General features: G+C 58.9%; 3 protein-coding genes across 4 annotated transcripts; 1 reads left to right on the top strand and 2 right to left on the bottom strand.

Annotated features, from left to right (window-relative positions):
* Positions 1–759: 759 nt before the first annotated feature.
* SRPX2 (sushi repeat containing protein X-linked 2) lies at positions 760–5,436 on the bottom strand. Its single transcript, XM_066559585.1, has 10 exons — positions 5,360–5,436; positions 3,517–3,600; positions 3,239–3,430; positions 2,947–3,123; positions 2,328–2,454; positions 2,108–2,229; positions 1,822–2,001; positions 1,571–1,704; positions 1,379–1,500; positions 760–1,063 (listed from the first exon to the last, which is right to left on the bottom strand). Exons 1-10 carry the CDS (start codon positions 5,418–5,420, stop codon positions 883–885), a joined length of 1,380 nt encoding a protein of 459 aa, XP_066415682.1. The 5' UTR covers positions 5,421–5,436; the 3' UTR covers positions 760–882.
* A 1,938-nt stretch (positions 5,437–7,374) lies between these two features.
* Positions 7,375–12,542, top strand: TSPAN6 (tetraspanin 6). Of its 2 annotated transcripts, XM_066559486.1 has the most exons (8): positions 7,375–7,481; positions 7,576–7,764; positions 8,000–8,074; positions 8,655–8,753; positions 9,000–9,155; positions 9,791–9,874; positions 11,535–11,634; positions 11,843–12,542. In XM_066559486.1, the coding sequence occupies exons 1-7, from the start codon at positions 7,395–7,397 to the stop codon at positions 11,601–11,603; spliced, it is 759 nt and encodes a 252-aa protein (XP_066415583.1). In that variant the 5' UTR covers positions 7,375–7,394; the 3' UTR covers positions 11,604–11,634; positions 11,843–12,542. The 2 variants fall into 2 exon arrangements, with proteins under 2 accessions (XP_066415583.1, XP_066415584.1); XM_066559487.1 differs by lacking the exon at positions 8,000–8,074.
* A 2,806-nt stretch (positions 12,543–15,348) lies between these two features.
* On the bottom strand, positions 15,349–23,866 carry TNMD (tenomodulin). The gene is made up of 7 exons (XM_066559744.1): positions 23,819–23,866; positions 23,564–23,698; positions 20,111–20,251; positions 19,215–19,316; positions 17,298–17,451; positions 15,918–16,090; positions 15,349–15,558 (listed from the first exon to the last, which is right to left on the bottom strand). Exons 1-7 carry the CDS (start codon positions 23,864–23,866, stop codon positions 15,349–15,351), a joined length of 963 nt encoding a protein of 320 aa, XP_066415841.1.
* Positions 23,867–27,147: the final 3,281 nt, after the last annotated feature.

Raw genomic sequence — 27,147 nt, 5'->3', positions numbered from 1 at the left:
ATAAGCCTTGTACCAGATTTCAGGCTGAGCTGCAGTTCGTGTGAACCCTCCCTTCTTCTCCCCCAGGCAAAATGCTTTTAAATGTCATTGTGTTTTTATTTCTTCCCATTCTTTTTCCTACCACCCTGTCCCAGAGTCTGCTCTCTCCTTGTCCTCTCCACCCTGTTCCCCATACACAGCCCAGCCCCAGCTGCAGCACTGGATGGATGGATGGAGCTCTGTGGGGTCAGCCTGGGGGGGTTGGGGATTGTGGTCTCCAGGAAACATTTGTTTCCCAGGTCTCTCAGTGACACATGTGCCAGCACTGACTTTTTATACAAATCTATTTATTTCAACTTAATATTCTACTGCCAAAGCAGTTCCCAGAAAGGGTTCCCCGTGGGTGGTGGGAGAGGGAGTGAGTGCCAGGGGTGATGGCAAAGCCCTTTAGGGGGGACTGCACGCTGGCTGGCTGCTGTGGGCTCTGCTGAGTGTGGGGCCATTGGCTTTCAGAGTGGGAGGCATTGGGTCCAGGTCGTGCACAGGGTGAGCTGTGGGGAGGCTGAAGCTGCTGTGCTAGAGGCTGTTGCACTGCTGGCTGGCCTGCCCTGCCTGCTCTGCCTGCCCTGCCAGGCTCCTCTGGCTCCTCCTGCCCTGGATTTGAGCAGGGGCCCTCCAGTGTCTCCCAGCAGGGTCCTGTTGGGCTGAACCATGCCTCAGCTGGAAACAGCTCCTGGCCCTGGGCAGGGGGACACTGCTGGCACACAGTCCCTGCTCACCTCTGTTCTGTGTGCCAGAGCAGCCAGGGAGGGCTCCCCTTCCCCGGAGCTCCCCGCTCCTGCTCTACAGTGGCCGCTAGGGAAGCAGAAAGGGCGGTGTCCATGCCCGGAGGGCAGCGCGGGGTCACTCGCAGGGGTCCCCGCTCTGTGCCCGCCGTGCTGCCTCACGCTCGCTCAGCAGGTAGGTGTCAATGAAGACGAAGAGCTCGTCGGGGCTGACCGGGGCGATGTAGCGCTCGCGGTCCGAGCCCGCCTTGTCCAGCAGCACGGCGTTGAAGTGCGAGCGTGTGAGGTGCAGGTAGCGCCTGCAGGTGCAAGGGGGTCGCTGCTCAGGGCTTGCACTGGGGGCTGAGCCTGCCCGCTCTCTGCAGCCACGCTCAGGTCCTCCTGCAGTGGGGGCTCCCACCTCCTCCTGCGGGCTGGGAGCTCTGGGAAGCCCTGGTGCCACTGCATTCAGACTTGCAGGGGTTCCCCCACTGCACGAGCCCCTCTGGTGCAGCAGGAAGGGGCTGTTCGTGAACCCAGCTGCCACCTCACGCTTTGCCATTGCTGGTGGCACTCCCGTTCCCCGTCCCCTGGAAAAGCCACCTGGCTGTGCAGGACGGCCCCACCTGCCCTACCTGAGCTCCTCGATGATGCCCAGGGACAGCCGGTGCTCCCGGATGCGTCCCACCTCGTGCGGGGGCTGCCCCAGCAGCTCCACGGTGGTGACATGCCGCAGGTCCAGCCCGCAGGCAGCTTGCTGCAGAGGGGGACAGTGAGGGGTGCTGGCCGTGCAGGTGGGGCAGGGGGCGCCAGGCAGCTCTGCTCACCTGCAGCATGGAGATCTGCATCTTGTAGAAGCGGTTCGAGGGGTCGGGGGCCGAGATGACCAAGAGGCGGCGCTTCTCGTGGAACTGATCCAGCAGGCTGGCGGCCGAGCTCACGTCCGTGTTGATCTGCATGGCTGGGGCACGACACGAGTGTGTGGGGAGGCGCCATCGTGCCCCCCGTCACCCCTCGGACCCACAGGGCAGCACCCCCCGAAGCTCTGGGCGAGTCGCGCCCTGCCCGCAGCACTTACGAGCACAGAGGGGCTGGGAGCCCGTCCAGTGCTGGCTGGACTGGCACACCCGCAGGGAGGTGCCCTGCCGCTCGAAGCCCCCGTCGCACAGGTACTCGCAGGTGGCGCCGTAGTTGTTGCCTTCGGAGGTGCAGGAGATGTACCCGTTCTGCGGGGGCTTCAGGACAGGGCAGCGCCTCACTGCAGAGGGAGAAGGTGCCTGAGGGCTGGGTGCCGGGTGCCCAGCAGCGAGGGCTGAGCAGGCTGCAGCTGGGGCGGCAGCGGGGGCCCGCGGCTGCGCTCTCACCGTGGACGCGGATGCTGAACTTGCAGCTGGCGCGGTTGTAAGCCTGGTCGTGGGCGGTGTAGCGGATCACATGCTCTCCTTCGGGAAGCTCCGAGCCGGGCTCCGGGCCCCGCAGCATCACCCTGACCCACAGACGGGTTTGTGCATCGGCACCCCGGGCAGCGGCCCCGGCACGGCCCCCAGCCCCCGCTGGCACTGCCCGCAGCGCCTCTGCCCTCACCTCTTGATGACACCGTCAGCAGAGTCCCTGACGCGGGGAGGGTCCCAGTACACGGTGGCAGTCAGCTTGCCCGGCTCTGCTATGCGCTCCCGGGAGTCTGGGCAGCGGATCTTGGGAGGCTCCAGATCTGCCAGAGGGAGAGAGGGATTCATGGAACCTGTGGGTGCCTTGGCTGAGCCATGAGAGCGGTGTTGAACCACCCCGGGCACCTCGGAGCCACCCGGAGCTGCTGTAAAGCCAGCGCTGAGTGCCTCAGTCCCGGGCTGGTGCCGCTGCTTCAGGGCTAATGGCACTGCGGGGACAGGGACAGGGGTCCCAAGGGAGGGAGGTGCAGGAAATGTCCGGGTTGGCTGTGGGGTGACACCTGCAGGAGCAGGAAATGCCAGGGTTGGCTGTGGGGTGACACCTGCAGACACCCCAGGCACGGGTGATGAGCCCCTGCGTGCCCCAGCAGTGCGGGGGGAGAATTTACCTACACAGGGTGAGAATTTACTTACAAAGGGGGAGAATTCACCTACACAGGGCCAGAATTCACCTACACAGGGGGAGAATTTAGCTCCACAGGGTGAGAATTCACCTACACAGGGTGAGAATTCACCTACATAGGGGGAGGATTTACCTACACAGACTGGCTCGCTGCCGCTCCAGCGCCCATCCTCCATGCAGATGCGGCTCCGGTCGCCCTCCAGCTGGTAGCCGGGCTGGCAGGTGTAGTCGCAGCGGGAATCCATCTGCACGCCCGCTGAGCACACGTAGGAGCCCCGCAGCACCGCGGGCAGCACGTGGCACCGGATTTCTGGGGTGGAGAGAGCAGAGAGGGGAGGGCAGCGGCTGCCGGCCGTGCGGGCGGGCAGAGCCCCCAGGGCTGGGTGCTGAGGGGATGCTGGCAGGGCAGGGCCGGGGACACTCACGTCGGCAGTACGCCATCCCCGACCAGTGGCGGCTGGGCAGGCAGTGCACGGCGCTGGGACCCACCAGGCGGTAGCCGCGGGCGCAGCTCAGCTCGCAGCGCGTCCCCAGGCTGCTGCGGTAGGAGCTGCCCCGCGGCGAGTGGCAGGCGGCCTCTCCGCGGTGGATGGTGAGCGTGGCGCACCACTGGGGCACTGCGGGAGAGCAGGGAGCTGACGGAGGAATCTGCCGTGCCTCGGTTTCCCCACGAGGACACAGAGGATGGGTTAGGTGCTGTTACCTCGGCGGTAATCCAGGGCGGGCTCAGGCGGGGGTTCTTCTGCGTACACCTCGTTGGTGTGGCTCTCCAGGTAGTAGCCAGAGCCTGGCAGGAAGGAAGAGACGAGCAGGCTGCAGGACAGCTCATGGCTGCGAAACCGAGGAGCAATCCCAGCCCTGGGGAGAGCCTGTCCTTGGCGCTGCTGTCAAGGGTTAAAGCGGGCAGAGGGGAGCCCAGCCCCGGTGGCACGGAGGGCGCTGGCACCAGCCGCAGACTAAACAGCGGCAGCCGCGGTTATGGCAGGAAACGGGCGCTGGCGCGGACTGGGCTGGCACCGACCCCCAGCTTCTGCTGCCGGGAAGCCCTTCCACCCCCTCCCATGGCACCGCCACTGCCACGGGGCATCCCCAGGGAAGGAAGAGAGCTGCTCTGTCTTGCCCTTGCCTGCCCTTTCCTGCCCGTCCCCTCACCCAGGAAGGGATGGCGAGCACGCTGCCCAGCCGGGGGCTGCTGGGGGTGCCCGTGCTCCAGGGAAGGATGGAGCTGCTGGAGGGGCTCGGCCGGAGATGCTGGCTCCTCTCCAGCCGTGCTGCCCCGCGGACGGGGTGAGAACGGCCCTGTGCCATCCTTGCGGGCCGTCCTGCGCCCTTCATGGGCACTGTGCTCGCTGTGGGGAGGGGGCCGTGCAGGGGGAGAGGCTGCGGCCCCTGGGCGCCTCGGCCGGCCGCGGCATTCCCCAGCACTGAGCTCACGTTTCCGCCGCGTTTCCGCCGGCCCCCGCCGGCGCTGCCCCCTCCTCGCCGCCCGCCCAGCGCACCGCGCTGCCCTGGGCACGGGGGATGCCCGGCCCTGGCACCCGCAACGGGGGCAGCCCCGCCGCGCCTGCACCGTGTCCCCCTGTCCCTGGCCCGGGTTCCGGGAAGGGGATATCCGCCGGGAGCAGGAGCCCTCCCGTCACGGGGAGGAAACTCCATTACGGATCTTCCCAAAGTGAACTTCATTCACTGTGGAGCGGCTCGCCACCGCTCCCCACGAGCCCGCCCGTTCCGCAGCGCGTTTATCCAGCTGCCCTCTCGCGCTGCCACGGGCCCTCGGGGAGCAGAGGGGAGGGACGGCACCGTGGGGATGGATCCGTGACCTGGGAGACGAAGCTGTTTCCCGGGGGGCTGCCAAGACTCCGGCCGGAGCTCTGGGGACAGAGTGCAGGGTGTCCCCGCAGGCAGATGTGCCATTTAATGGTGATCCTTCCAGTGCTGCCTTTTCCTTCTCACCTGGAGCCAGCTCAGCCCCGCTGCACGGGGCAGGAGCATCCCCAGGCGTGCTGGCAGCAGGGCCAGGGGAGGGGATGGGAGCAGGGAGGGGGAAATCACCCCAAACAAAGCCTGTGACCCAGCCATGGGGCAGGGAGGGGAAATCACCCCAAACAAAGCCTGTGACCCAGCCATGGGGCAGGGAGGGGAAATCACCCCAAACAAAGCCTGTGACCCAGCCATGGGGCAGGGAGGGGAAATCCCCCCAAACAAAGCCCGTGACCCAGCCATGGGGCAGGGAGGAGTGTGGGCTCGGTCCAGCACACATCTGCGGCCCCGCGGGAGCAGGGAGTCAGCGGGAAGCTGCGGGCGGGGGTGTGAGGAAGGCAGGCTGGCTTTCTGCTCCTCCCTGGGTGCCTGCCAGCACCCCCTCCGTTCCTCCCTGTACCCACAGCTCACCCGCACAGCCACCCCATTCCTCAGGCACCGATGCTCTCCCGGCATCGCCGTTCCCGGGCTCCCTCCATCCCTTCCCACCAGGAGCCCTCAGCAGGGGCAGAAGGCGCACGCTGCCACCCCCAGGAGCCCGCGGTGCCCGCACAGCCCGCACTCACCTTCGTGCCACGTGGATGACACCAGCCTGGCGAGGAGCAGCAGCAGCACGGGGGCTGCCATGCCGGGCTGGGCAGCCCTCCCGCCGTGCTGGGGCCGGGAGCAGCCGCGGGCCCTGGCGAGGATGGAGAGGAGCTGGAGGCAGGGGACGGCCCCCTCTGCCGCTTGATGTCTGTCGCTCCTGCCTGCCCGCTCCGCTTCTGCTGAGCAAACTTACTTTCCCCCTTGGCTGCCCATCCCAAACATTCAAAAGCCGTGAGTCAGGCCCAAAATGATGAGATTGTAAAAAATAATAAATCCCAGGATGGCCCGTTTTTCGACGCGCCTCCTGCTTCTCCGGGGCTTTAAAAAGTTGTAAGAGGCTTTCTTCTGCGAGCAGAAGAGCCAGGAGCCTGTTTGGACACAGGAGAGAGCCAAGCCGAGCCCGTGCCAGCCCTGACGGGCTCCGGGAACGCGGGGCCTGCAGGGGCGAGCACCAAACCGCAGGAGCCAGGTCCCCCTTCCCACGTCCTGCCAGAGGGAGGGAGGGAGGGAGGGAGGGAGGAGAGACCCCGCTGCAGACGGAAGGCTCCGAGCCCGCTGCCGAGAAAAGCGCTTCCAGCTGGGGTCTGTTCCCTGCCGCAGCCCGGCCCCCCGAGGCACGGGGACCGCAGCGCTTTGTCAGGGGCCGCTGGGGTCGGGCAGGCGGGGCAGGAGCCGGGGCAGGAGCCGGGGCAGGAGCCGGGGCCGGGGCCGCTGGGGCAGGAGCCGGGGCAGGAGCCGCGGCCAGGGCTCCGCTGGGCAGGGAGAAGGGATGGGCTGGCACGGCCAGGTAGGAGCGCCCTGTGGGGTGTGCCGGGGGGGACGCGCTGCTGGCTCAATGGGCTAATTAATTATGTGGCGGCCAGGCTGGGAGAGCGCTAATTAATGACTGTCACAGGCAGGAGAGGGCAGCCGGGAGGGGCTGCTGCTGCCAGGGTGGGGAGCCCGCAGCCCCCCGCAGCCCGCCCCAGGCCGGGGACACCCCCGGGACACCCCCGGGACACCCCGGCAGGGCTCAGCCGGCGCTGTTGGCGGCTGGCAGTGCCATGTGCCGGGCGCGGGGTGGCTGTCCCGCTGGACACCGGGACACGGGGTGGGGCACGGCAGGGCTGCAGCAGGAGAGCAGGGGCTGGCGCTGGCTGGCACCGCGCAGGAGGTGGCACGGGACAGGCAGGGGGTGGCACCGGGGAGGCAGGGAATGATGGCATGGGTCGGGCAAGGGGTGGCACCGGGTGGCACGGGGCAGGAGGGAGGTGGCAGCGGGTGGCGCCAAGCAGGTAGGAGGTGGCATGAGGCAAGCAGGGGGTGACACCGGCAGGCGGTGGCACGGGGGAGGCAGTGGGTGGCACTGGAGAGAGGGTGACACGGGCTAAGCAGGGAGTGGCACTGGACAGGCGGTAGCAGGGATAGGTACGGGGTGGCACGGGCTAGACAGCAGATGATACCGGACAGGTCGTGACAGGGGACAGGCAGGAGGTGACACCAGACAAGGGGGTGTCACAGGACAGGGGATGGCTCCCGACAGGGGGTGACAACGGATAGGGAGTGTCACGGGACAGAGGGTGGCCCGGGACAGGCGGTGTCACAAGACAGGCGTGTCACAGGACAGGGGGTGATAGCAGACAGGGGGTCACAGTGGATAGGGGATGTTACAGGACAGGGGGTGATAAGGGACAGGGGGTCACAGGACAAGGGGTGACAGGGGACAAGGGGTGATGGGGACAGGGGGGTCACAGGACAGGGGGTGACAGGGCACAGAGTGTCACAGGACAGGGGGGGACAGGGGGCGACAGGACAGGGGGTGTCACAGGACAAGAGGTGGCCCCTGGCAGGGCTGGCCGGGGCGCCCTCTGCGGGAGGAGTGGCGCAGAGCACAGTGCCGGCCGGCGCGCTCGGCCGTTTCCGTGAGCGCTCGGGCTCCTCCGGCGGGGGGCGGGCCCGGCCCGTGTCCGGGGCGTGTCCGGGGCGTGTCGCGAGGCCCCGCCCCGCCCGTCCCGCAGCCGCCCCGTGTCGGCCATGGCGTCCCCGTCGCGGCGGCTGCAGACCAAGCCGGTGATCACCTGCCTCAAGAGCGTCCTGCTCACCTACACCTTCGTCTTCTGGGTGAGCGCCCGCCCTTTCCCCCGCCGCACGCCGCCGCTGCGCCGCCCTGTCGCGACAGTCGCGAGCCACCGCGGCTTTCCCCTCTTCCCACCAGGTGTCGGGCATTGTGCTGCTGGCCGTGGGCATCTGGGGTAGGGTGAGCCTGGCCGTCTACTTCTCCCTGCTGGACGAGAAAGCCACCAATGTCCCGTTCGTGCTGGTGGGCGCTGGCACCGTCGTTGTCCTCCTGGGCACCTTCGGCTGCTTCGCCACCTGCCGCGGCAGCACCTGGATGCTCAAGCTGGTGGGTGGCCTGGGACAGGGCGGGATGGAGCCCCCTCCTCTCCTGATCCATCCCAACCCGTCCTGATCCATCCCGAAACACCCCATCCTATTCCTGTCTGGTCCCATCCCTGCCCTACCCCGTCCCATCCTGTCCTACCCCATCCTCACCTCCTCCACTCTCCCCTCCTGTCCCATCCCCTCCTGTCCTGCCCCATCCCCTCCATCCCCTCCCATCCCACCCTTTCTGCCCACAGTATGCCATGCTCCTGTCCCTCATCTTCCTCATCGTCCTGGTGGCCGCCATCGTGGGGTTCGTCTTCAGGCACGAGGTGAGTCTGGGTGGCCACTGCCGTCTCCCAGTGCTGCAGAGTGAGTTTGATGATACTTTTACCCCAGTGCAGTCGCAGATGTCACCGAGGGACAGAGGGGCTGCCTGGGAGCGGTGCTTAGTTTGGCAAAGATAGGGTTAAACCAGCGCAAAGAGCAGCTTGGTCCCTGTAAGGACCCAGAAGGAGCAACCTGGGTGCAGGGTCAGTCCAGCACAGCACGTTGTCCCTCCATCAGAACAGGCAGAGTAGCCCTGGACTGTAATTTCTGGCTTTGGTCTATCTTCTGCAATAATTTCAGTAATTAAAGCTCCTGGGAGGGTTTCTGTGCCTGCTTGGGAGGGAGCTGGCATGGTGCAGCTCCTTGTTATTACAGACAGCATCCCTGCTGCCACAGTGCATCCAGCCTGCCCTCTAATACAGCCTCTAATTGCCTGTGCTGGGAAATGGCTGCTGGCCATGGCCGGAGTCACTGCTGCCATCCCCAGCGGTGACTAATGCGGGACAGGAGGGACAGCAAGGCAGGGCAGGAGGGAAGGCAGGGCAGGAGGGACAGCAGGGCCCTGACACCTCTGTCCTACAGATAAAGACCAGCTTTGAGAGCAACCTGGACCTGGCCTTGAAGAACTACAACGTGACTGCAGATCCACACAGCGAGGCTGTGGACACCATCCAGAGAACGGTGAGAGCCCCAGGTGGGGATGGGTGAGAGCCCCAGGTGGGAATGGGTGAGAGCCCAGGCTGGCAGCAGGTGGGAATGCTGACCTGGCCCAGGGCGTCCCCTCTGGCCTCTGTGGCACCAGCATTCCCTCACAGGCTTTGGAATTTGGCAGATGCTGGGTGAGATGGGGGAGCCATGGCGGTGGTGGGGGAGCAGGGGTCAGTTCCCTGGTGTGACCAGCCTCCCCACATGTGCTTCCCACTCCAGCTGCACTGCTGTGGAGTGCAGAACTATTCTGACTGGGAGAGGACTGAGTACTTCAGCCAGAGGGGCATCCCCCCCAGCTGCTGCAAGAACCCGAACGACTGCTCGGAGGAAGATCTCAAAGACCCAAACAAGGCCCAGCTGAAAGTGTTTGTGAACGTAAGTTAAGCTCAGAAAAGCCTGCCTGCTGGCCCTGGAGGTGGGAAGGGCAGGGATGGGTGTGTGCAGGGGGGCTAGTCTGTTCCTGGCAGGCTGGAAAGGAGAATTGCCCTATCGATGCTGATGTTCAGTGGCCCAGGGGTTCCCCTGGAGTGGGTAAGGGTATGGAATCCTCCCTTCCGTCTGAGGTTGCCTCACTCCTTGCTTCAAGATCAGGGCCCAGCCAGACCCGAGCATGGGCCTTTGGGGATTTGTGTTTTGAAGAACAGGTGAGTAAGGAAGCAGCTTCCCAGTAAAGTTTGTTTCAGCAGTGCTGACATCTCCCTTGGGTGCAAAGTCCTGACCTGGTGCTGAGGGCGTGTGACCTCATCCACAGGGATGGTTGGGTGATGCAAAGGTTCCTCTGATGAGTCACCTGGCTCAGGCTGGGAGCAGCCCAAGGGCAGTGCTGCCCTTGGTAAGGCATCTGGGCTGGGACACTGGAAATGGCTTTGCTGGGGCCTGGCAGGAGGGGTCAGCCAGGACCCCCCTGCTGCCTGCAGGAGCATCTTCCCCTGGAGCTTTGGGGAGGAGCTGCTCTGTGCTCCTGGGGGTGCAAAGCACTGGATCCACGTGCTTGTTGGCTTCCTCTGCAGGGTTGTTTTTTCCTGGTAACGTCAACAATGGAGTCCAAGATGAGCGTTGTGGCCGGAATCTCCTTTGGCATCGCTTGTTTCCAGGTAAATCTCCTTGTCTGGCTTGGGAGGAGGGCAGGGTGAAGCCAGCACGTCTCCAGAGGGATTTAATTTCAGTGCAAAATCTGGTGTGTACAAAAGGCACAGTTGGTTTCAGTCAGGGAGGAGCAGCTACTCTGTGGATTCCCCTTGGATTCATTCTGACTGCTGTGCAGGCCCCAGTCTCTCACACCCAGGGCTGAAGCCCCAGCTCTGTTTCCTTGAGCCCAGGTTTGTTTGGGAAGATCTCCTCTCTGAAAGAACAGGCTCGAAGCAAAACCAAACGGAGATGGACGAACTCTGCGCCTGCTGTTGGCAGGGATCAGATCTGTGCCCTTCCTTTTCCTACCCACCCACACTGTTATCAGGAGGGTGTTTGGCATCGCTCCTCTGTGGTGGGGTTGTCGTGAGTGCTGGTGTGGCACCGCTTGTGCTGGTGGCTGACCACCCTCCCCTGCCCTATGTCCTCTGCTGCAATGTCTCCTTCACTTTATCATGCAGGGCACTTCCAGCAGCAGCAGCATTAGTGTGCTGGCCAGCCCCAGCCCCAGCTCCAGAGCTGTGTCCCGGCAGGAAGCGGGAGGCCCCTGCCCCCGGCCGGGGCTTTCCCGAGGTGCCGAGGGCTTTCCGACGCTGCAGGATGTGCAGCTGGCCCTCCTCCAGCTGCACTGCGCCAGCGTGCTGGGCTCTGGGGCTGAGCAGGCAGCCCTGCCTTTGGAGGGGCTCACATTCTGCCTCCCCTTGACCCAGCACCCAGTGGCTGTGGTGTGAGCAGCAAGGTGCTGCTGGCTGGGGCTGCAGGCTGGGGAGCAGGCACCTGTGAGATACTCAGCTGTCTGAGCTTGTCACTGTGTGTTTTCTGTACAGATGGACTGAACTGGGGAGTGGTACTGAGTGCTTTGGGAGAGCCCGAGAGCCGGAGCTGCTCTGCTATGCCCGCTGCTCCCTGGCTGGGCTGGGCTGGGCTGGCTCTGGGCTCACTGAGATGTGCCCGATACACCAGTGGTGAACTGCACACACACTCCCAGCTGCAGCATTATCTCAGCTGATGGCAGGCTTGGGCATTGCCACCAGTTCTTGGCTTTTATCGCCCCCTCGACAAGCTTGGCTGGGTTGCACCTCAGCCAGGGAGCCGTTGTGCTGATGTACCTCTAACCTGGCTTGTGGAGGTCAGAGTCATGCAGGATCTGGCCCTGGAGTCTGCACGGGTGCTGGGAGGCTGTGTTGTGATAACAGAGCACGTGTGATAGCAGTACCTTCCTGATGTGAGAGCAGCAGCCTTGCTTCCCCAGTGTCCTTGCAGCAGGGAGAGGTGCTGCCATTCTCCAGTGGCTGTGTAATTGGCTGTGACACTCCTGGTACCTGTGTAATCTCTGCAATTACCATAAAACAGTCAATGCTTCACGTAGCAGCTTGTAATGGGATGGGACTTTGAGCATCTCTTGTGAGGAGCTTGTTTAGTTGGTGCTGCCAGGATCCTGTGCTTCAGCCGCTTTCGGTGATTCTGAAGCAGGGTGCAGCAGCCCTTGCTGTGGTTTGTAAACCCCACTGTCCATCCTTGCATTTCATAAAACCCTGGATCAGTTTGTCAGGTTTTCTCCTGAAAACACCTCTCCCTGGTTTTGGCTGCCTCTGACATGCAGGGTTTGTTTTTTCTCTTTTTCAGTTGATTGGCATCATCCTGTCCTGCTGCCTGTCCCGGTACATCACCAACAATCAGTATGAGATGGTGTAGCTGGCCCCCAGCACTCTGTGCCTGTGCCTGGGTATGTCTGTAAGTCTAGGGGGCTGCCTCTGCCCCCCTGGCTGCTGCTGGTTACCCATGGGGTGGGGGTACCACATCTGGAGGGTTTAGGGTTAGAGGGCACCTGCAAGACCAGGTCTGCTGTGTTTTTTTACCCTGTGCCATTTCAGCCTGTGTATAAATCCAAATAAATCCATCCTGCCTGCTAACACTCTCTGTGTGCATTGCAGGGAATGGCTGGGGAGGATGCCTCCACCTCCAGTTTTCCTCTGGATGCCACGTCGTGAAATCTTGCTTTGAACTGACTGATCCTCTTCTCAACTAGCTCATAGAAAGGAGTGCAGCAGCTGTCCTGCTGCACTCAGGGACTTGTCCTGACACTACTCTGCTGTGCCACTGCCTGGGAGAATAACTGGTGTGGCTGTGGTGGCTGCAGCCCCCAGCTGCTGCCCCGAGTGCCACACTGTGCTGAGCTGACTGTGCCGGTTCAGCACAGCTCCCAGGTGTCCCAGTGCTCATCTTCAGTGCCTCCACTGGGAAAGGGCTGCTTCCCCTTGCCTTGGGCAGCCCCTGGACATCCCCTCACTCTCCAGACACAGTTGTTCTTGAGACAGGGCTGTTAAACACAGTCCTGCCTGCCTGAAGCCTTGGCTCAGCAAGGTTGTTGCCAAGCTGCCTCCTCCCTCCCTGGGTTTTATATACTTTTTTATAGTTGTACTTCTTTAAGGACGGGCTGTAGTGGTTCTTTTAAGCTGTAGTGAGGTTTGGTGATGTAGCTCCTGGTGCCTTTACCTTGGTAGGTGTCCTTGCACCGATTCAGCTGTGACTTGATTGTCAGTATTATATGCTGCTTCAACTCATTTTATGTATTGAGTAGAATTCTTTTTGTCCTGAGACACAATAAATATTAAGATATTTTACTCTATGAAACCTCCTTGACTTTTCTTTTCATGTCCTGGAAATTCCTCTGCTTGAAGAGCAGCAAGTACCTCCGGGGCTGATCTGCTCACTCTGGGCCAGCCAGGAACCTCTGGCCACTGCAGTTTGCATTCCTCCAATGTGCACTGGTGCACTTCTGCCTGCAAATAACTTCGGTAATTGAATTTTCTTCATAACAGTGGTTGTGTAACAGTGCTGGAGGAGAGGGCCTGGAGCACCCCAGCCCAGGAGCAGGGTGAGTAACTTCAGCCCAGTGTGAGCCATCCTTGGCCTGCTGGCAGCTGGCTTGGAGCAAAGGGCAGGGCAGTGCCAGGCCCCAGCTGCTCCCCAGGGCAAGAAATGTGCATTCAAGCTTTTAAATTAATTTGTTACTGCTCATTTTTGGGCTGTTTTGTCAGCAAGCCGCTGCCTTTGTGAGCCTGGTGCTGCAGTGAAGCACTCCTCTGCCAAGCTTGGGGGGTTTTTGGGTCTCAGGCACTGAACTCAAACGAGCTGTGTCTGCCTGTCCTGTTGCTAGGGAGGAGGCAGGTGTAACCAGAGCAGGGAAGCCCCCACCAGCAGTGGTGGCCCTTTGTCAGTGTCACCCCTCTGGCCAAAGCTGCCTGGGTGCTGGGTGAGCTGCCCCAACAATGCCCTGGTATGGGCCAGCCTGGCTGCTGAGGGAGGGAAACGCCCCAAACCCTCGTGTTCATTTATCCCAGGTGAGTAAATCAGGCTGTTGTCAGCTCCTCCTGGCTCGGGATGGGGAGGCAGAATGTGTCAGAGCTGGGCTGGAGACTGGCTAAGGGCAGTGAGTGCATGGATGGAGACAGGGCAGGGACACATGAGAGACAGGAATGGATTTGGATAAACCCTTTGTCATCTTCAACCCTGCACAGAGGGAAGGACCCTGCCCTGCTCTGTGCCCCTGCAGGCAGATTCCTCCTGGGGCACCCAGTGATGCCAGGTGAATGGGGATGGTTCTGGCAGGGGCTGGCACAGGGAGCCCAGAGGTTTCCAAGGAGCTGCAGGAAAACCAGCAAGGGTTGTGGAGGCTGGTGCAAGCCCGCTCATCCCCACAGGCAGCAGAAGTGCTGCAGCCATCAGGGGGTGTGGATCTTACCGGGTTAAATAGCACTGCTGTAGACAACTGACTTGAATTTGGAGAGGTGTTCTGGATGTCCTGGCAAAGGCATGGGCTGCACCCTGGTCACCTGCCTGGACACTGAGCAGGGACAGAAGCCTTGCTGGCAGCAGCTGTGGCTGGGTGTGTTTCACACATCCCCTGGGTGTGTTTGCATCTCCCTTCTCTGCAGGACCAATGTCTCAGGGGACTTGTCAGCAAGGCTTGGTGTCCCCAAGGCTGGCTGGTGTCCCTTGGGATGCCATGTGGGGAGCTCCCAGTGTTTTAACCGCTTTGTCAGTGCAGTGAACAGGGAGGAAGGGAACTGCCCTGCTCACATCCCCACGGGAGCTGCAGGGCTGTGAGGGGGGTCTGGCAGCCCTGGGGACGACACACCTGGCACCTGTCTCTGTTCCCTGCTCTGTCTGTACCTTCTAGCCATGGCAGTGTCCTCCCCTGGTGACACTGAGTGTTTTGCCAGCTGACACTTGCAGGATGTCAGAGCTCCTCAACAGCAGCTGGCTCCCTGGGATGACATCTGGGACCTGGCTTTGGCACAAGCCCAAGGTCATGGGCAGAAGAAGTGTGCCCAGGGTGCCCAGGGGTTTTGGTGTAAGCCTTCAGCCCTGTGGCAGGCACTGTCCTGCTCAGGGCAGCTGCAGTGCTCAGGACTCCTTCCCTCCTGCAGCTCAGGATTCACCCATTTGTTGGTGACAGGGCTGGGGACCTGTCACCAACAGGACAGGTCACAGGAGTGGACTCCCTGTGACTTTGGCTGCTCGGTTCCTCAGGGAGCTCCTTGTGCCAGCTCCCTGTGCCTGTGCTGCCACAGCTGCAGCGGGGACTGGTGGCACCCCTGAGCTGTCAGCAGCTGAACTGAGCACATGGGAGCACGCTGGAACGGGAGGTCAGGCCATGCTGAGCAGCCCCCAGCAGCAGCAGCAGGGCGCTCCGCAGGCTGCAGCGCCCGCACCGAGCTGTGGGTGCTCCTGGAGGCAGCCGCGCACTCAGATCCCTTCGCAGACCCCTTGAGCATCAGACTGAGACTGAACGACTTTCCATTGTCTTTGCAATCGCTCATACAGGACCTTTATTGTTCGCCTCTTGCTGCTCAGCCTGGCTCCCGCAGCCCCGCGGGGGCAGCGCAGGGCGCGGGGTCACAGCGCGGGCGGTGCCGCGGCCGGCGGGGATCACCGGGCACCGGCCGGGAAGGGCTGGGATCACCGGGCAGTGCCCGGGCAGGGCTGGGATCACCGGGCAGTGCCCGGGCAGGGTGCGGGATCACCGGGCAGTGCCCGGGCAGCGTGCGGGATCACCGGGCAGTGCCCGGGCAGCGTGCGGGATCACCGGGCACCGGCCGGGAAGGGCTGGGATCACCGGGCAGTGCCCGGGCAGGGTGCGGGATCACCGGGCAGTGCCCGGGCAGCGTGCGGGATCACCGGGCAATGCCCAGGCAGGGCTGGGATCACCGGGCACCGGCCGGGAAGGGCTGGGATCACCGGGCAGTGCCCGGGCAGCGTGCGGGATCACCGGGCAGTGCCCAGGCAGGGTGCGGGATCACCGGGCAGTGCCCGGGCAGGGCTGGGATCACCGGGCAGTGCCCGGGCAGCGTGCGGGATCACCGGCCGGGCCGTGCCCCGCGGTGCTGCCGGTGTGCCAGCGGGCTCCTGGAGGCTGGCAGCGGGCACGGCCCCGCTACACCCTGCCCAGCATCCGCGCGATCCACCAGTTGCAGGGCATGATGACGCGGCAGATGACCCTGCCGCCCTGGTAGCAGTACGGGTAGGGGTAGTAGCCCAGCAGCGGCTCGCACACCCGCCGGCAGTAGCGGTGGGCACGGCGGCACTGGGCACAGCAGTAGCCCCGCTCATCCCACAGAGGGTGGAACTCCAGCCCGTTCTCCGACTGCCGGCAAGAGGCGCAGTCAGAGGGGGCTGCGCGGCTGAGGCACCCGGGCAACCTTTCCAATCACCTGGGCACCCCAGGGGAGGAGCAGGGCTCCCCGGGGACGTGGGGACACCCCCAGGGCATGCACAGGGCATCATCATCCCAAGGAACACAGCCGGGGGACACTCCTGACCATGGCCAGGACGGTGGGCAGGGCAGCCCAGGGTGGGTTTCTCTCACTCAGGCAGGGCAGCCCAGGGTGGGTTTCTCTCACTCAGGCAGGGCAGCCCAGGGTGGGTCCCTCACTCAGGCAGGGCAGCCCAGGGTGGGTTTCTCTCACTCAGGCAGGCAGCCCAGGGTGGGTTTCTCTCACTCACGTAGTCATTGACAGGCAGCTCCTCCTCGGTGAGCTGCCGTGCCCGACGCTTGGGCCCTGCCTGCGTGTCCTCCTCCAGCTCGTGTTCGTTCCCCCCGTCCAGCCAGCTCTGGCTGTCCATCTGCAGCTCAGGCTCTTCTTCTTCTGCCCCTTCAAGGTTGGCCAGCTCAGGAGCTACAGGGAGAGTCCAAATGTCACTGCCAATAACCACGGAACAGGGGACAAATGCAGCAGCAAGAATTAATGTCTCTACCAGAGTTTGGTGCCAGGGTACAGGAAAGGCCCACTGCAAGCCAGTGCTCCATTGCCTCCTGCTCTCACCCAGCCTGGGGCAGGGCTGAGGGAGACAATGGCCCCATTCCATCCCCATGCTCACGGGTGGGTGCTGTTGGCATCTCCTGCATGGGGCTGTGGGTGTGCAGAAGCACATCCTCCTGCTGGGCTCTGCTGCTGGGGGTGGATTTGTAGAGCCCCATCAGAGCAACATGATTTGGGGCAGATTATGCTCAGTTTCAGCTCTCTTAGCTTAGGAAAGAACCACAGCAGCAATAATTTCCTTTGCTAGGGAAGGTGCCAGACAAGCCTTGGGACACTGCTGTCCTGGCAAAGGCTTTGGGTGCACCTTGGCAGCCCAGCTGGACCCACTGAGCCAGGACACTGCTGCAGGTGGGTCCAAAAGCAGGGACAAGGAAGCAGAAAGGGGACAGCAGTCAGGGACACCAGCCTCCCTCTGCACCAGGGAGCTCTGGTGCCCACCTGCTCTCCGGAGCACAGGTGAGCTGGCCAGTACCTGTGAGCAATGCCATGTGCCTCTGTGGCTGCAGAGCAGAGGGAGTTTGCTCAGCAGGGATTTTTAAACTGCCTCATTCGGCTGGAAGTGGGTTAGAGAGAGCAGGTAATTACAGCAGCACATCTCAGAGGCCACAACCTCTGCGAGGGCTGTGCAGTGAGCAGCTGGAGGTGGCAACCCCGCCGTGTGATTTAGATGCAGATGTCTGCTCACACTCTGATGTTCATGTGGTGTCGAGGATTTAGGCGTCCCAGTTTCCAGCAGCGCTGCTTTCTTTGCAGGTACAAGGGATTATTTTTTTTTTTTTTCTCCCTTGTTATGAGGAGGGTGGCCACTCTGCAAAGTGCAGGGCGGCGGGGAGCTGGCAGAAACAAGTGCTTTGTAGAGAGAATCCTCAGCCCCTGCTATTACATTAGCCAGGATCTCCTGTGGTCATGGGCAACACGGTGTTCATGCCTGAGATGTACACGAGGCTGTGGAAGTGGGCTCCCAGCATGGCACAGAGGGGGACAAGGCAGGGGCCACAGGCAGGGCTGTTCCCAGTGAGAGGAGGGCTCATGAGCCCCTTGGGGAGGAGATGGCTCCTTGTACCTGCTATTGGTGTGGGGTGGATCCAGAAGATGGTCACATTTTTGCAGATGTCAAAAATTTTGGAGCTCCTCAGGAATTCCTTGTTCTGAATGGGCTTTTCCCCAGGCACCCAGACCACAGACTGCTCAAAGTAGGTGGTGGTGATTTCTTGTCCCTGGAAGAAGAGCAAGACATTACCCTGGCGTGGTGAGACACCCAGCTCCCAGCACTGGCTGCTTCTCCTCCCCTTGGCTTAGAGGCACCTCTGCCCTTCCCAGAGAGCAGCTGGACTCCACCTGCCTTGGCTCGTGGTGTTCATGGGATGCACACACAATACCCCGACAGCCCTCACCACCCTGCTCTCCTCTCTCTTAGTTCATCACCCAAGACCCTTTTCCTGCCCAGTCCCCACTATCTGGAAGAGCCTTCTGGAGCCCTCCAAGTCATTTAAAACCCAAGATTAAACCACCTCTGCTCTACTTCGCTCCTAGGATTTAATTCCTCTCTCCTTCTGCTGCTGATTTTTTGATCGAACACTTTAATTTACTCCTCACAGAAATTCTTTGCACGGCTGTGTTCAGTAATTTATACCACATGTCTCTGCCGTTGCATTAGTCCATGGTGTGTTTTGGCAGGCACTTAGGGAGGGAGATATATAAAGATTATGGGATGGGTCTGCGCTGAGCTCTCTGCCAAGGCAACATTGTCTGTGTTGGTGGTGGTAGCCCATAGAGCAAGCTGGCAAAAAGTGTTTTTCTCTCCAGAAGGCATCCAGAGCTGTATATCTCTTTTATAGAGTTTTTCCTTACGGCTTTGGGAAGTCACAGAAAGGAGCCAACACAACCCGACCCAGACTGGGTCATTTTTGGAGTCTCTGGTGGAAGCTGCAGGGTCGGGGAGGTGCTGCCTGCAGGACCTGGCAGCGTGCAGGCTCCAAGAAGACATGACTGGAGCTTAAATCTACATTTATCTCACTGGCTTTTACATCTCAGCTCTCTACCCGGGGCAATGTTCTGCTGAAGCCTGGGAAGTTATATCCCTTTTACGACGGTAGCTGGAAAGATCTATTAGCTTCTTAGGGCATAATCAAAGAATCGGTGTCTGGGAATTTGGGTCATGATTCAGGGAAATGTTTCTGCCCACGCTTCATTTCAAACACGTGTCCTGCTGGCATTTTATCTGCAGCAGCTTCCCTGGACGGGATTCAATCTGCCAACACCCCTCCTCTTGCAAATGGGGAGGCAGGAGGGCTGTGCCCTGTGCCACCACCAGGACCTGGGGATGGGGACAGGGACAAAGGACCACTGCTGTCACTGAGGGTCACGCTGTCAGGGAGGGGCTCAGTCATGGAGGCCACACTCTTTTCCATGCAGCATGCAAGGCTCCTTGCAGCAGGATGCAGGGCAGTTAAACGGGTGCAGGAAGCAATCAGGCACATCAGTGGGATGAAGGTCCATGCGGGACAAGGAAGTGGCCCCAGTCTGGTGTTTCCTATCTCTCAGGTCTGCATGCCAAGGGTTTTCTCAATTTGCATTTCTTAAACGTGGCTGCTCTTTTAAATCCCTTATTTCTGCCTCATTCTGTTTGAAAACATGAGGCTCAAATCTTGGAGAAAACAATTGATTGACTTTTTGGTGCCTGCTAATCCTGAGCTGCCTTACGACCTTTTGACTACAACAGGATTATTGTTCTTGATCTCTGGTATTGTGCTGAGAGGCTTTTGTCTGTTGCTTTCTAATCCCGTCTCTTTTCACTTGTTTTCATAAGCAATCCTCTGAAATAAGATCAGTTTATGAAGCGATCACAACTCATTATTTCTTTATTGCACATCTCTGGGAAGGCTGGAGCAGATGGGAAGGCGGCAGGAGTGGCAGCCCCTATGCCAGGGAGAACAGTGGGTTTCACAGGGCAGAGGGGGGCCCTGCTCTATTCACCTACCTCAAGCTCAGGGATCTTGGCCTCTGTCGTCTCAGGCAGGACTTTAGTCTGACTTTTGATGAAACATTTTTGAAGTCCCACAAAGAAGATGCCAGTTATTCCCTACAGGATCAAAGCAAACACACAAAAGGCAGTCAGGGCAGAAAGTAGGATGAATAACCCATTGGATGCAGGGTACAGCTGGACGAGGAAGGTTCAGTCATATTTTTCCTGTTGCTATTTTTGTGCCAGTTCCGTTCAGCAGCGGTGCTAACACGTACTAACAGGTTCTCATAAGGGATATTGCATTTTATGGTTTGGGAGAACTGGGCTTTTTACAAATATTTTAAGGCAGGTAGTCATAAAATTTTACTCTGCTCCTCTTCTCCTGATAACTATCACGAGCTCTCATTATAATAAATAAAAATATGCAGAATAGCATCTGACCGTTATGGTTATATGAACATTCAGCCCCCAGTTCCTGCTAGGTTATTAGCTCAAAATTTTGCCATATGTCACTGCACAGGGTATTTCCCTACAAATTTTAATTAGGTTTCATAGAGAGCTTTCTTCAGTGTCATGAGGTTTTAATGCTCTCCAGACAGACAAATGCACTGGGCTCAGATAGACTGATGATCATTGCCTTTCTTTGCAAGGGTAAATCCAATAGCTAGCTCTGGCTTCCAAGATGTATTTCATTGGAACTCAACCACGCCACTATTAAATACAGGTGGAAGCTCATGTAGATAGCACATCTCCTTTCCTTTGAGAGCATCCCCAGCGTATCTGGGTCTTGCTCTCCCTGATGCAGGAATAAATAGTCCTGGGACTTGCTCCAGGGGCTTCACAGTGTCCTGCAGGGCCCATCAGTCCTTCTGCAGGACTGCAGGGTCTCAGGGACAAGCTGCCACACTCACGTTTTTGAAGTCATGGATCTCCAGGATCTCCTCACTGCCATTCCCGCTGCTGAAGGTCTCTGTCCTGGCCAGGGGGTCAATCTCCATCACAATCTTCTTCTTCTCACCATTGCTGAAGAACGTGTGCTCCATGTCATAAACCTGGGAGGCCACAGTCACACAGGGGTCAGCTCACACCCTCTGGTTTCAGAGGCTGTCCAGTGGGTGGACAGGCTGTGCTGGGTGTGTGACCAGCACTGCTGGGGACCCTGCCATGGCTCTGGCTGCTCCCTCAAGCCCAGCTGTGAGCCAGAGCAATCACTAGGACAGCATGAGGGGAGGCAGCTCCCAGGCAGGAGCCTGGGCTGGGTGAAAGGGCAGCTGCAGCCAGGGTGAGGGGTAATGTTTGTCAAGCCTGGGACGTGTGTCAAACCTGGGAGAAGATGCTCCTCACACACCTGCAGCAGGAGCTTTGCCCCAGCTCAGCCTTTGCTGGTGCTTTCTGTGACCTGAGCCTGGTTACAGCCCCGGCTGGACTGAATTCCTGAATCCACAGGTACTTCACTCTCCTTCTGCCTGGTCTGCTTGTTGCCCACTGCATCCCTGGCTGCTCTGCTCCACCACGGTGTCCCCGGCTCACCTGCTGCACCGTGTCCTCCCCAGCTTACTCGCGCCATCTCTGCGCCTTCTGTTTCTCCCCAAAGGCAGAGGGAAGAGCCTCTCTCTGCCTGGAGGAGATCAAGGATTGCCTGCGGATCAAAGACCTCCTGGAGGGCTGCTGCAGAGCTCCGGGGCGTTAGCAGCCGCTTCCCGGTGGGCCCATCCCCGGGGAGCAGCGCCGGCAGTGGCAGCAGCAGCAGCATCAGCATCAGCGCTCTCCCTCTCCCGCTCGCACTCGGCAGCCCTCGGTCCCTGCGGATGCCTGACCCTTCCTGGGTGAGTAGTGGCAGATGCTCTTTGAAGCACAAAAACGATCCTGCTGGCTCTGGGGAGCCTCCTTTCCCAGATCGAACGGAGCCGCGTGGAAGTAAAAGAAATCCTGCAAATTCCCTCAAGCCCGCGGGGCAGGGAGCAGAGATGGAGGCACAGCGATGGGAGAGCCCTGTTCATCCCATGGCATGGCCATGGAGCAGAGATGGAGACAGCACAGCAATGGGAGAGCCCTGTTCATCCCATGGCATGGCCATGAACCAGGGCAGGAGATGGAGCAGAGATGGAGGCACAGCGATGGGAGAGCCCTGTTCAGCCCATGGCATGGCCATGAGCCAGGGCAGGAGCATGTGGGCCCCACTGGTGAGGGGCAGGAGCTCTGCCCTTAGTGCCAGCCCAAACCCCCATTCACAGTCCCCTGGTTGCTGTACATCCCTCCCCTCGGGGCTTCAGAGCCTCTCAGCAGTGCTCCCAGCATTGGTATCCCCTGCTTGGCACCCAACTGGGTGCAGAACTGCCTGTGCAGATGGGAACTGATAGGAACATTCACCCCTGCTCAAAGGTTAGAGGAGTGATGTGTGCCTTGGCAGCCATGGACATCTCCTGATGGTCTGCAGGAAGACTTTGTAAAGATATACAGCTCTCCATGGATCTCATGATATGGTAAAACAGTCTGAAGCCTAAAATGGGTGGAAGGCCGCTGGTTTTGACTGACAAAATGCACACAGCGCCATAAATCATTTCAAGGAGGGCAGGATCCCAGGTGGCACCTTACCTTCAAGTGCCTCTCCATTTACAGAGAATGACTTTGGCCAGCACAGCAGCCAGCTAACCCACTTGGGCTTTGCCAGCTCTGTGCTGCTCAGAGCTATGAGATGTTTTATAGGGCTAAAAATGACACTTGCTGGGGAATGGTTGAAATATGTCCCTCTACAAGGCTGTGATGAGCCCCTCGTTAGCTGAATCATCAGCTGTGCTGCCTGGCGAGGAGGCTGCTGTGCAGAGGGCAGAGCCGTGTCCGAGGCCACCCCTCAGAGGAACAACTCTTCTTTCAAGTTTTTTTTCCACTCTCCAGTTACATGAAGGAAGCTTGAAGGGTTTCATGTTCTTTAAAGAGTTTAATTCCCCTTGGCTGATATTTTTGAGCGTTACTAACTTCCAGCCCCCTCCAGCCTGTTTGTCCTGAGGATTCCTGGGCCAGCTGGAGAAGCCCCAGGGATGGGGCAGTGCTGGGCTCTGGGAGTGTCTGGGTGCATCTCTGCTGCAGGAGCAGCTCTGCTTTCTCCTGGCCTCACACTCTGCTTGCCTGCCCATCAGGTGTTGGGGAGTGCTGCATGGACTCCATCCTCCACCAGTGAGGACACCAAGGGCTCTGGTTGTCCCTCCTGAAGCTGTGCATTGTCCCTGCACTGTCTTCTTGGAGAAAACTGCCCCTCCAGGGGTTAAGAGCCTCTTCCTCTCATGGCTGGCATGACCCCTGTTTTTCTAGGAACAGTAGAGACTTTATAATCGTCTTGGCAGGATTCTGGAGGAACATATGGCTTTTATTGTCTTTCCTTTTATTTCAGGGGTATTTATTTCTATTTGCTGATAAGAAGATAAAGTTTCCAGTGAGCAGGGTGCTTCCTCTGCCCGGCAGGAGGGCGGCCTGGCCGGCTGGAGTGGCTCCAGGACAGTGCAGGGAGCAGACTGGAGATGCCAGCGTGGGAAAGAGGCTGCCTTGGCTGTGCACAGGAATTTGGAGATGCTCTTGAGAGCCAGCAAACCCCACTGGTGATGGGGTGCAAAGCGGGGCCTCCTGGGTGAGCATGGAAATTCAAAGGAAGGGAGGACGAGGGGCAGCAGGCGGGCTGTGGGTTTCAAGGTTAAACGATTCCCTGGGGGTGTGAGATAAAAGGGTTTTGGCAGCAGTGTCAGGATGCTGGGCAGCGGCGGGCAGAGACGGCTGGGGAGGCACAGCCCCGCTGCCGCCCCGACACGGCACTCACAGCAGTGCTGGGCTGCAGCTGGGAATAAAGGAGCCCAATCCTGTTAGCACAGGCTCCTGCAGAAGCTAATCCGCCTCACCGTCCCTCACATTGCAGACACATTAAAGTAAGAAATATAATCCATGACAATCAATCACCACTGCGTCCTGGCTTTCTCTCCTCTTTATGCGGTGGCATAATGACTTTTCCACCGGTTTCTGGCAAGATAATTGAAATGAAATGGAAAATATTTTCTTACTTGTCATAAAATTTGCTGCTGGTGAAATAAGAGAAACTTTAACTCTTCATGGTGTAGCTCCCATCCCCTGTAATTGTCAACTGGGGAAAGAGCGCGGTGACGGGGGAGAAAACCAGCCTGCATAAAGTAAAAGCTAGTTATGAATAATACAAAGATTTTTAAAAGTCCCAGGAGTACCTGTGGTCTGAGAAAATGCATCTTGTGAAGTTGCCTGGGTTTTGGAGAGTTGTTAAAAGTTTCAGCGAGTCAAGGGGAGGGGGACAGCTCTGTCTGGGGAAGCAGCGCTCTGAAATGCCGGATCAAAGAGTTTTTACTTACTTTTCTGGGTGCCGGGTTCCAGAGGTATCTGACACCAAAAAATATCAGGATAAGGGAAAGGAGCAGCAGGCTGAAGAGCAGTCCGCAGAGCTGGTACCTGGGGCAGCCCTTCTCCCGCGGCTTGGCTGCTTCTGCCTGGTGAAGGAGAAAGCGGCGATGGCCGGGCTGTGCCGAGGGTCCCAGCAGGAGGGGACAGCACAGCTCGGACCCTGCTGGCCCCGCGGGGATCGGGGGGCAGGCCAGCCGTGAACTCACGTCCAGAAAGCGGCAGCGCTCCGGGCTGCGCCCCGCCGTCCCTCCCATGGTCTGTGCGCTCCGTGTGCGAGCAGCCAGCCCGCTCCGAGGTGGAGTCACCGAGCTCGGGCTGCACACGCGGGGGGAAGGCAGGGCCACGGCCACCCCCTCGGGGGGACAGCCGGCTGTCCCCAGCGCTGCTGGCCCCACGGTGTGATGGCTGTCACACGGCCAGGGCCACCTTCTCTCTGATCTGTGCTTCTGCCCCAGCTCGGGCCCTTGTGCCAATGGCTGGACATGCCCACACTGCATGTGCCCCATGAGCCTGGGGACAGGGACACTGCTGCACTGTCCTTGAGTGGGTGGGAACAGCCTGGGAGCTGCCAGTGGGGTCCCTGCATGGCAGGGGACACGGGTATGGCAGGGAACATGGGATGGCAGGGGGACATGGGATGGCAGGGGACACTGACATGGCAGGGGACATGGGTATGGCAGGGGGACATGGGTATGGCAGGGGACACGGCATGGCAGGGGACATGGGATGGCAGGGGACATGGGATGGCAGGGGACACGGCATGGCAGGGGACATGGGATGGCAGGGGACATGGGATGGCAGGGGACACGGCATGGCAGGGGACATGGGATGGCAGGGGACATGGGATGGCAGGGGACACGGCATGGCAGGGGACATGGGATGGCAGGGGACATGGGTATGGCAGGGGGACATGGGTATGGCAGGGGACATGGGCATGGCAGGGGACACAGGGGATGCAGAAATAGCAGGGGACACAGACATGGCAGGGGACACGGGATGGCAGGGGACACAGACATGGCAGGGGACATGGGCATGGCAGGGGACACAGAAATAGCAGGGGGACATGGGGCAGAGGACCTGGCAGGGCAGGGGACATGGGCACGGCAAGGGACACAGACATGGCAGGGGGCAGTGTGTGTGTAATACGTGCAGCCAGGTGAGCAGGGTGTGCCCATGTGTGCCATGTGTGCAGCTGTGTGTGGGGTGAGGCCTCAGCTCTCCCTCTCGTGCACAGCCCTACCCCAATGTTGGCCTAGCCAGGAATTTCCTGACTAATTTTTTTTTTTTCTTTTTTCTACGTTCAAAAATTTCCATTTGTTGAAATCGTAGCTTTCCTTCATGGAAATGAACCCATCTTAAGAAAGGCTTTCAGAAATCCAGCGTGAGGTTTCTGGTCTGAACAGGATGAGGCTCCCTGGTGTAGAAGAGCTGGCATGGACTTTTTTTCCAAGCTGTTTACTCTAATAAAAACCCAAAGTGCATCATGCACTAATTAAAATTGCACTGAAAAAAAGAAAATCCACATCGAATTTTGCTCACGATGAGAAATGGAGAAAGAAATTGCTTTTAGCAGGTCTGGCACTGGCTTTGTGAGCATTGGGATGTTGCTGCCTGCAACCAGGGGTAAATCCTGGAGGGACAGGAGCGGAGATTCTGAATAGCCTGGGGAGAGCACTGTGCACATGTGTGTGCTGGGGGTGTGCCCTGCTGTGTATCTGCTCCCTGCAAAGGGGTTTGGGCTCCCTGGCGCCAGAGCAGCAGGAGCTCCTCACCCCACAGCCCCTCAGCAGTGCAGGGGTGTAAAACACACATGGGGGGGTTAATAATTGAGATGGCTGTAAGAGAAGGGAATCGTACTGACAAGGTTATTTGGAGGAGAAAAAAAAACCCTTTTTAATGGAAAGCAATCACAGGCAGCCTTTGAAAACATCTGAGGGGTTCTGGAAATCTAAATGCAGCAAATCTGTGCAGACACCAGGCTTGTCTGTCTCCACTTCCCACCAGAAAGTTCCATCTCGGAAGCTTTTGTTATTCACTGGAAACTCAAGTATTTGAAAACATTTTCTTTTCTTGTCAAAATTAGAGTTTCAGAGGAAAACTTTGGAGCAGCTCTACTGAAAGATGGTTCTGATTACAGGAAAGAATTACAGCAGTGCTGCTTAGCAGACATAATTGATCAGCAGATCTTCACCATATCCCTCACTCAAGGCACAGGAAACACTGCAAATACCACTCATAAACCAAATTAGGCATTATTATTTTATTACTGTTGTAAGGTAAATGTCAAGCTTTTTAATGGCAATCACTGTAACTCCATCAGGAATCGGGTGTCTGAATTAGCTGCAAGAGGTGAGGAGCTCCCAGGGCTGGGAGTTAATAAAACTCAATAAATATCACAGGCCCCTTGCAGCACTGGCAGTGCTGGGGATGGCTGGCCCCAGGGAAGGCAGGATCAGAGCCCTCCACACTGCTGCTCTGCACACAGAGTGTTCTGAATATCCAGCCTTGCTCTGGGGCTTTGAGAGCAGCAAACCCCTGTGCAAGCCCTGGTGTCCCCCATCTGCACCTGTGGCTGTGCTCCAGCCACTGGATCCTGGCAAGGAGACACATGGCTGGGATGCAGAGAGGGGCAGAAACTGCAGGATGACACTTGTGAAATGTTGGGTTTTTTTCCCATTCCCTAATGCTCTGGCTCAGGCTTCAGAGTTTCAGAGAGGAAAAAAAAAAAAAAAAAAAAAGTATTTTTTATGAAAAGACAATAATTTTGGGGAAAAACCTCTTAGTGTCCTTAGGATGACAAGCAGGTCCTCTGTATAAAAAGCAGTTCTGATGAAAATCTCCCATCAATGCCAATGGAGAGGGAACAATTACTAATTTTCCATGAAGCTAATGAGAGCGAGTGTATATGACAGGGGAGAATTTAATCTGATGTGAACTGAGGAAGAGAAGCAATACTGATATTAATGTGTGACTAATTGATACCCAGAAGAACATTTGAAATGATTAAAAGGCATTTGATTTTTATTCAGGACAATAAGAGGCTCATTGGCTATGACTGGTGCATCCTTTCAGTTTTCTACTCCGTGTTCCAATTTGCCCAGAAAAATCTATCATATCTGCAGTGTAGCTTGACTGCCGCATAAAATCTCTGTGCCTGGAAATGTTACACCAAGAAATTCCTCCTGGACAGCACAAAGGATTGTACACGCTGTGAGCAGGGGTGAGCAGCCTGGCAGAAATAAAACAGGTCCCCAAACCACTAAAAAGCAGCTCCTCAAAGCAGTGGGGCTTGGGCAGCAGCCTCCAGCTGAAAGCCCCTCGTGATTAATATCGTGCTCTTTGTTATAATGAAAAACCCATTAAGGTCAGTGGCAGCATCTCTGAGCAGCACTAAATTGGAACGATGGAGACAGTAAAGTTAAAAATGAGCCATAATATTAATGTGGATAGTGAATTAATTGGGCAATTCCATAGGTAGTAAGTAAATCATACCATTTGCTGTGGCACGTGGTGCCAGGCAGCTCTCAGTGCTGGC

This window comes from Molothrus aeneus, chromosome 14 (assembly GCF_037042795.1).
Source record: "Molothrus aeneus isolate 106 chromosome 14, BPBGC_Maene_1.0, whole genome shotgun sequence".
Taxonomy (NCBI): Eukaryota; Metazoa; Chordata; class Aves; order Passeriformes; family Icteridae; genus Molothrus; species Molothrus aeneus.
Note: the sequence above shows the minus strand (reverse complement) of the source record. Positions and strands in the feature narration are given on the sequence as shown.

What these genes read in the sequence shown, in the direction of transcription:
- SRPX2 (XM_066559585.1), bottom strand. Translation starts at nt 5,420, where the DNA reads ATGGCAGCCCCCGTGCTGCTGCTGCTCCTCGCCAGGCTGGTGTCATCC. An exon ending in CGCCCTGGATTACCGCCGAG is followed by an intron (nt 3,431 to 3,516) that starts GTAACAGCACCT and finishes GCTCTCCCGCAG; the next exon opens with TGCCCCAGTGGTGCGCCACG. An exon ending in TGCAGATCTCCATGCTGCAG is followed by an intron (nt 1,501 to 1,570) that starts GTGAGCAGAGCT and finishes CCCCCTCTGCAG; the next exon opens with CAAGCTGCCTGCGGGCTGGA.
- TSPAN6 (XM_066559486.1), top strand. Translation starts at nt 7,395, where the DNA reads ATGGCGTCCCCGTCGCGGCGGCTGCAGACCAAGCCGGTGATCACCTGC. An exon ending in AGCTGAAAGTGTTTGTGAAC is followed by an intron (nt 9,156 to 9,790) that starts GTAAGTTAAGCT and finishes CTTCCTCTGCAG; the next exon opens with GGTTGTTTTTTCCTGGTAAC. An exon ending in TTGGCATCGCTTGTTTCCAG is followed by an intron (nt 9,875 to 11,534) that starts GTAAATCTCCTT and finishes TCTCTTTTTCAG; the next exon opens with TTGATTGGCATCATCCTGTC.
- TNMD (XM_066559744.1), bottom strand. Translation starts at nt 23,866, where the DNA reads ATGGGAGGGACGGCGGGGCGCAGCCCGGAGCGCTGCCGCTTTCTGGAC. An exon ending in GGAACCCGGCACCCAGAAAA is followed by an intron (nt 20,252 to 23,563) that starts GTAAGTAAAAAC and finishes GTGGCCTCCCAG; the next exon opens with GTTTATGACATGGAGCACAC. An exon ending in CCACCCCACACCAATAGCAG is followed by an intron (nt 16,091 to 17,297) that starts GTACAAGGAGCC and finishes CTCTCCCTGTAG; the next exon opens with CTCCTGAGCTGGCCAACCTT.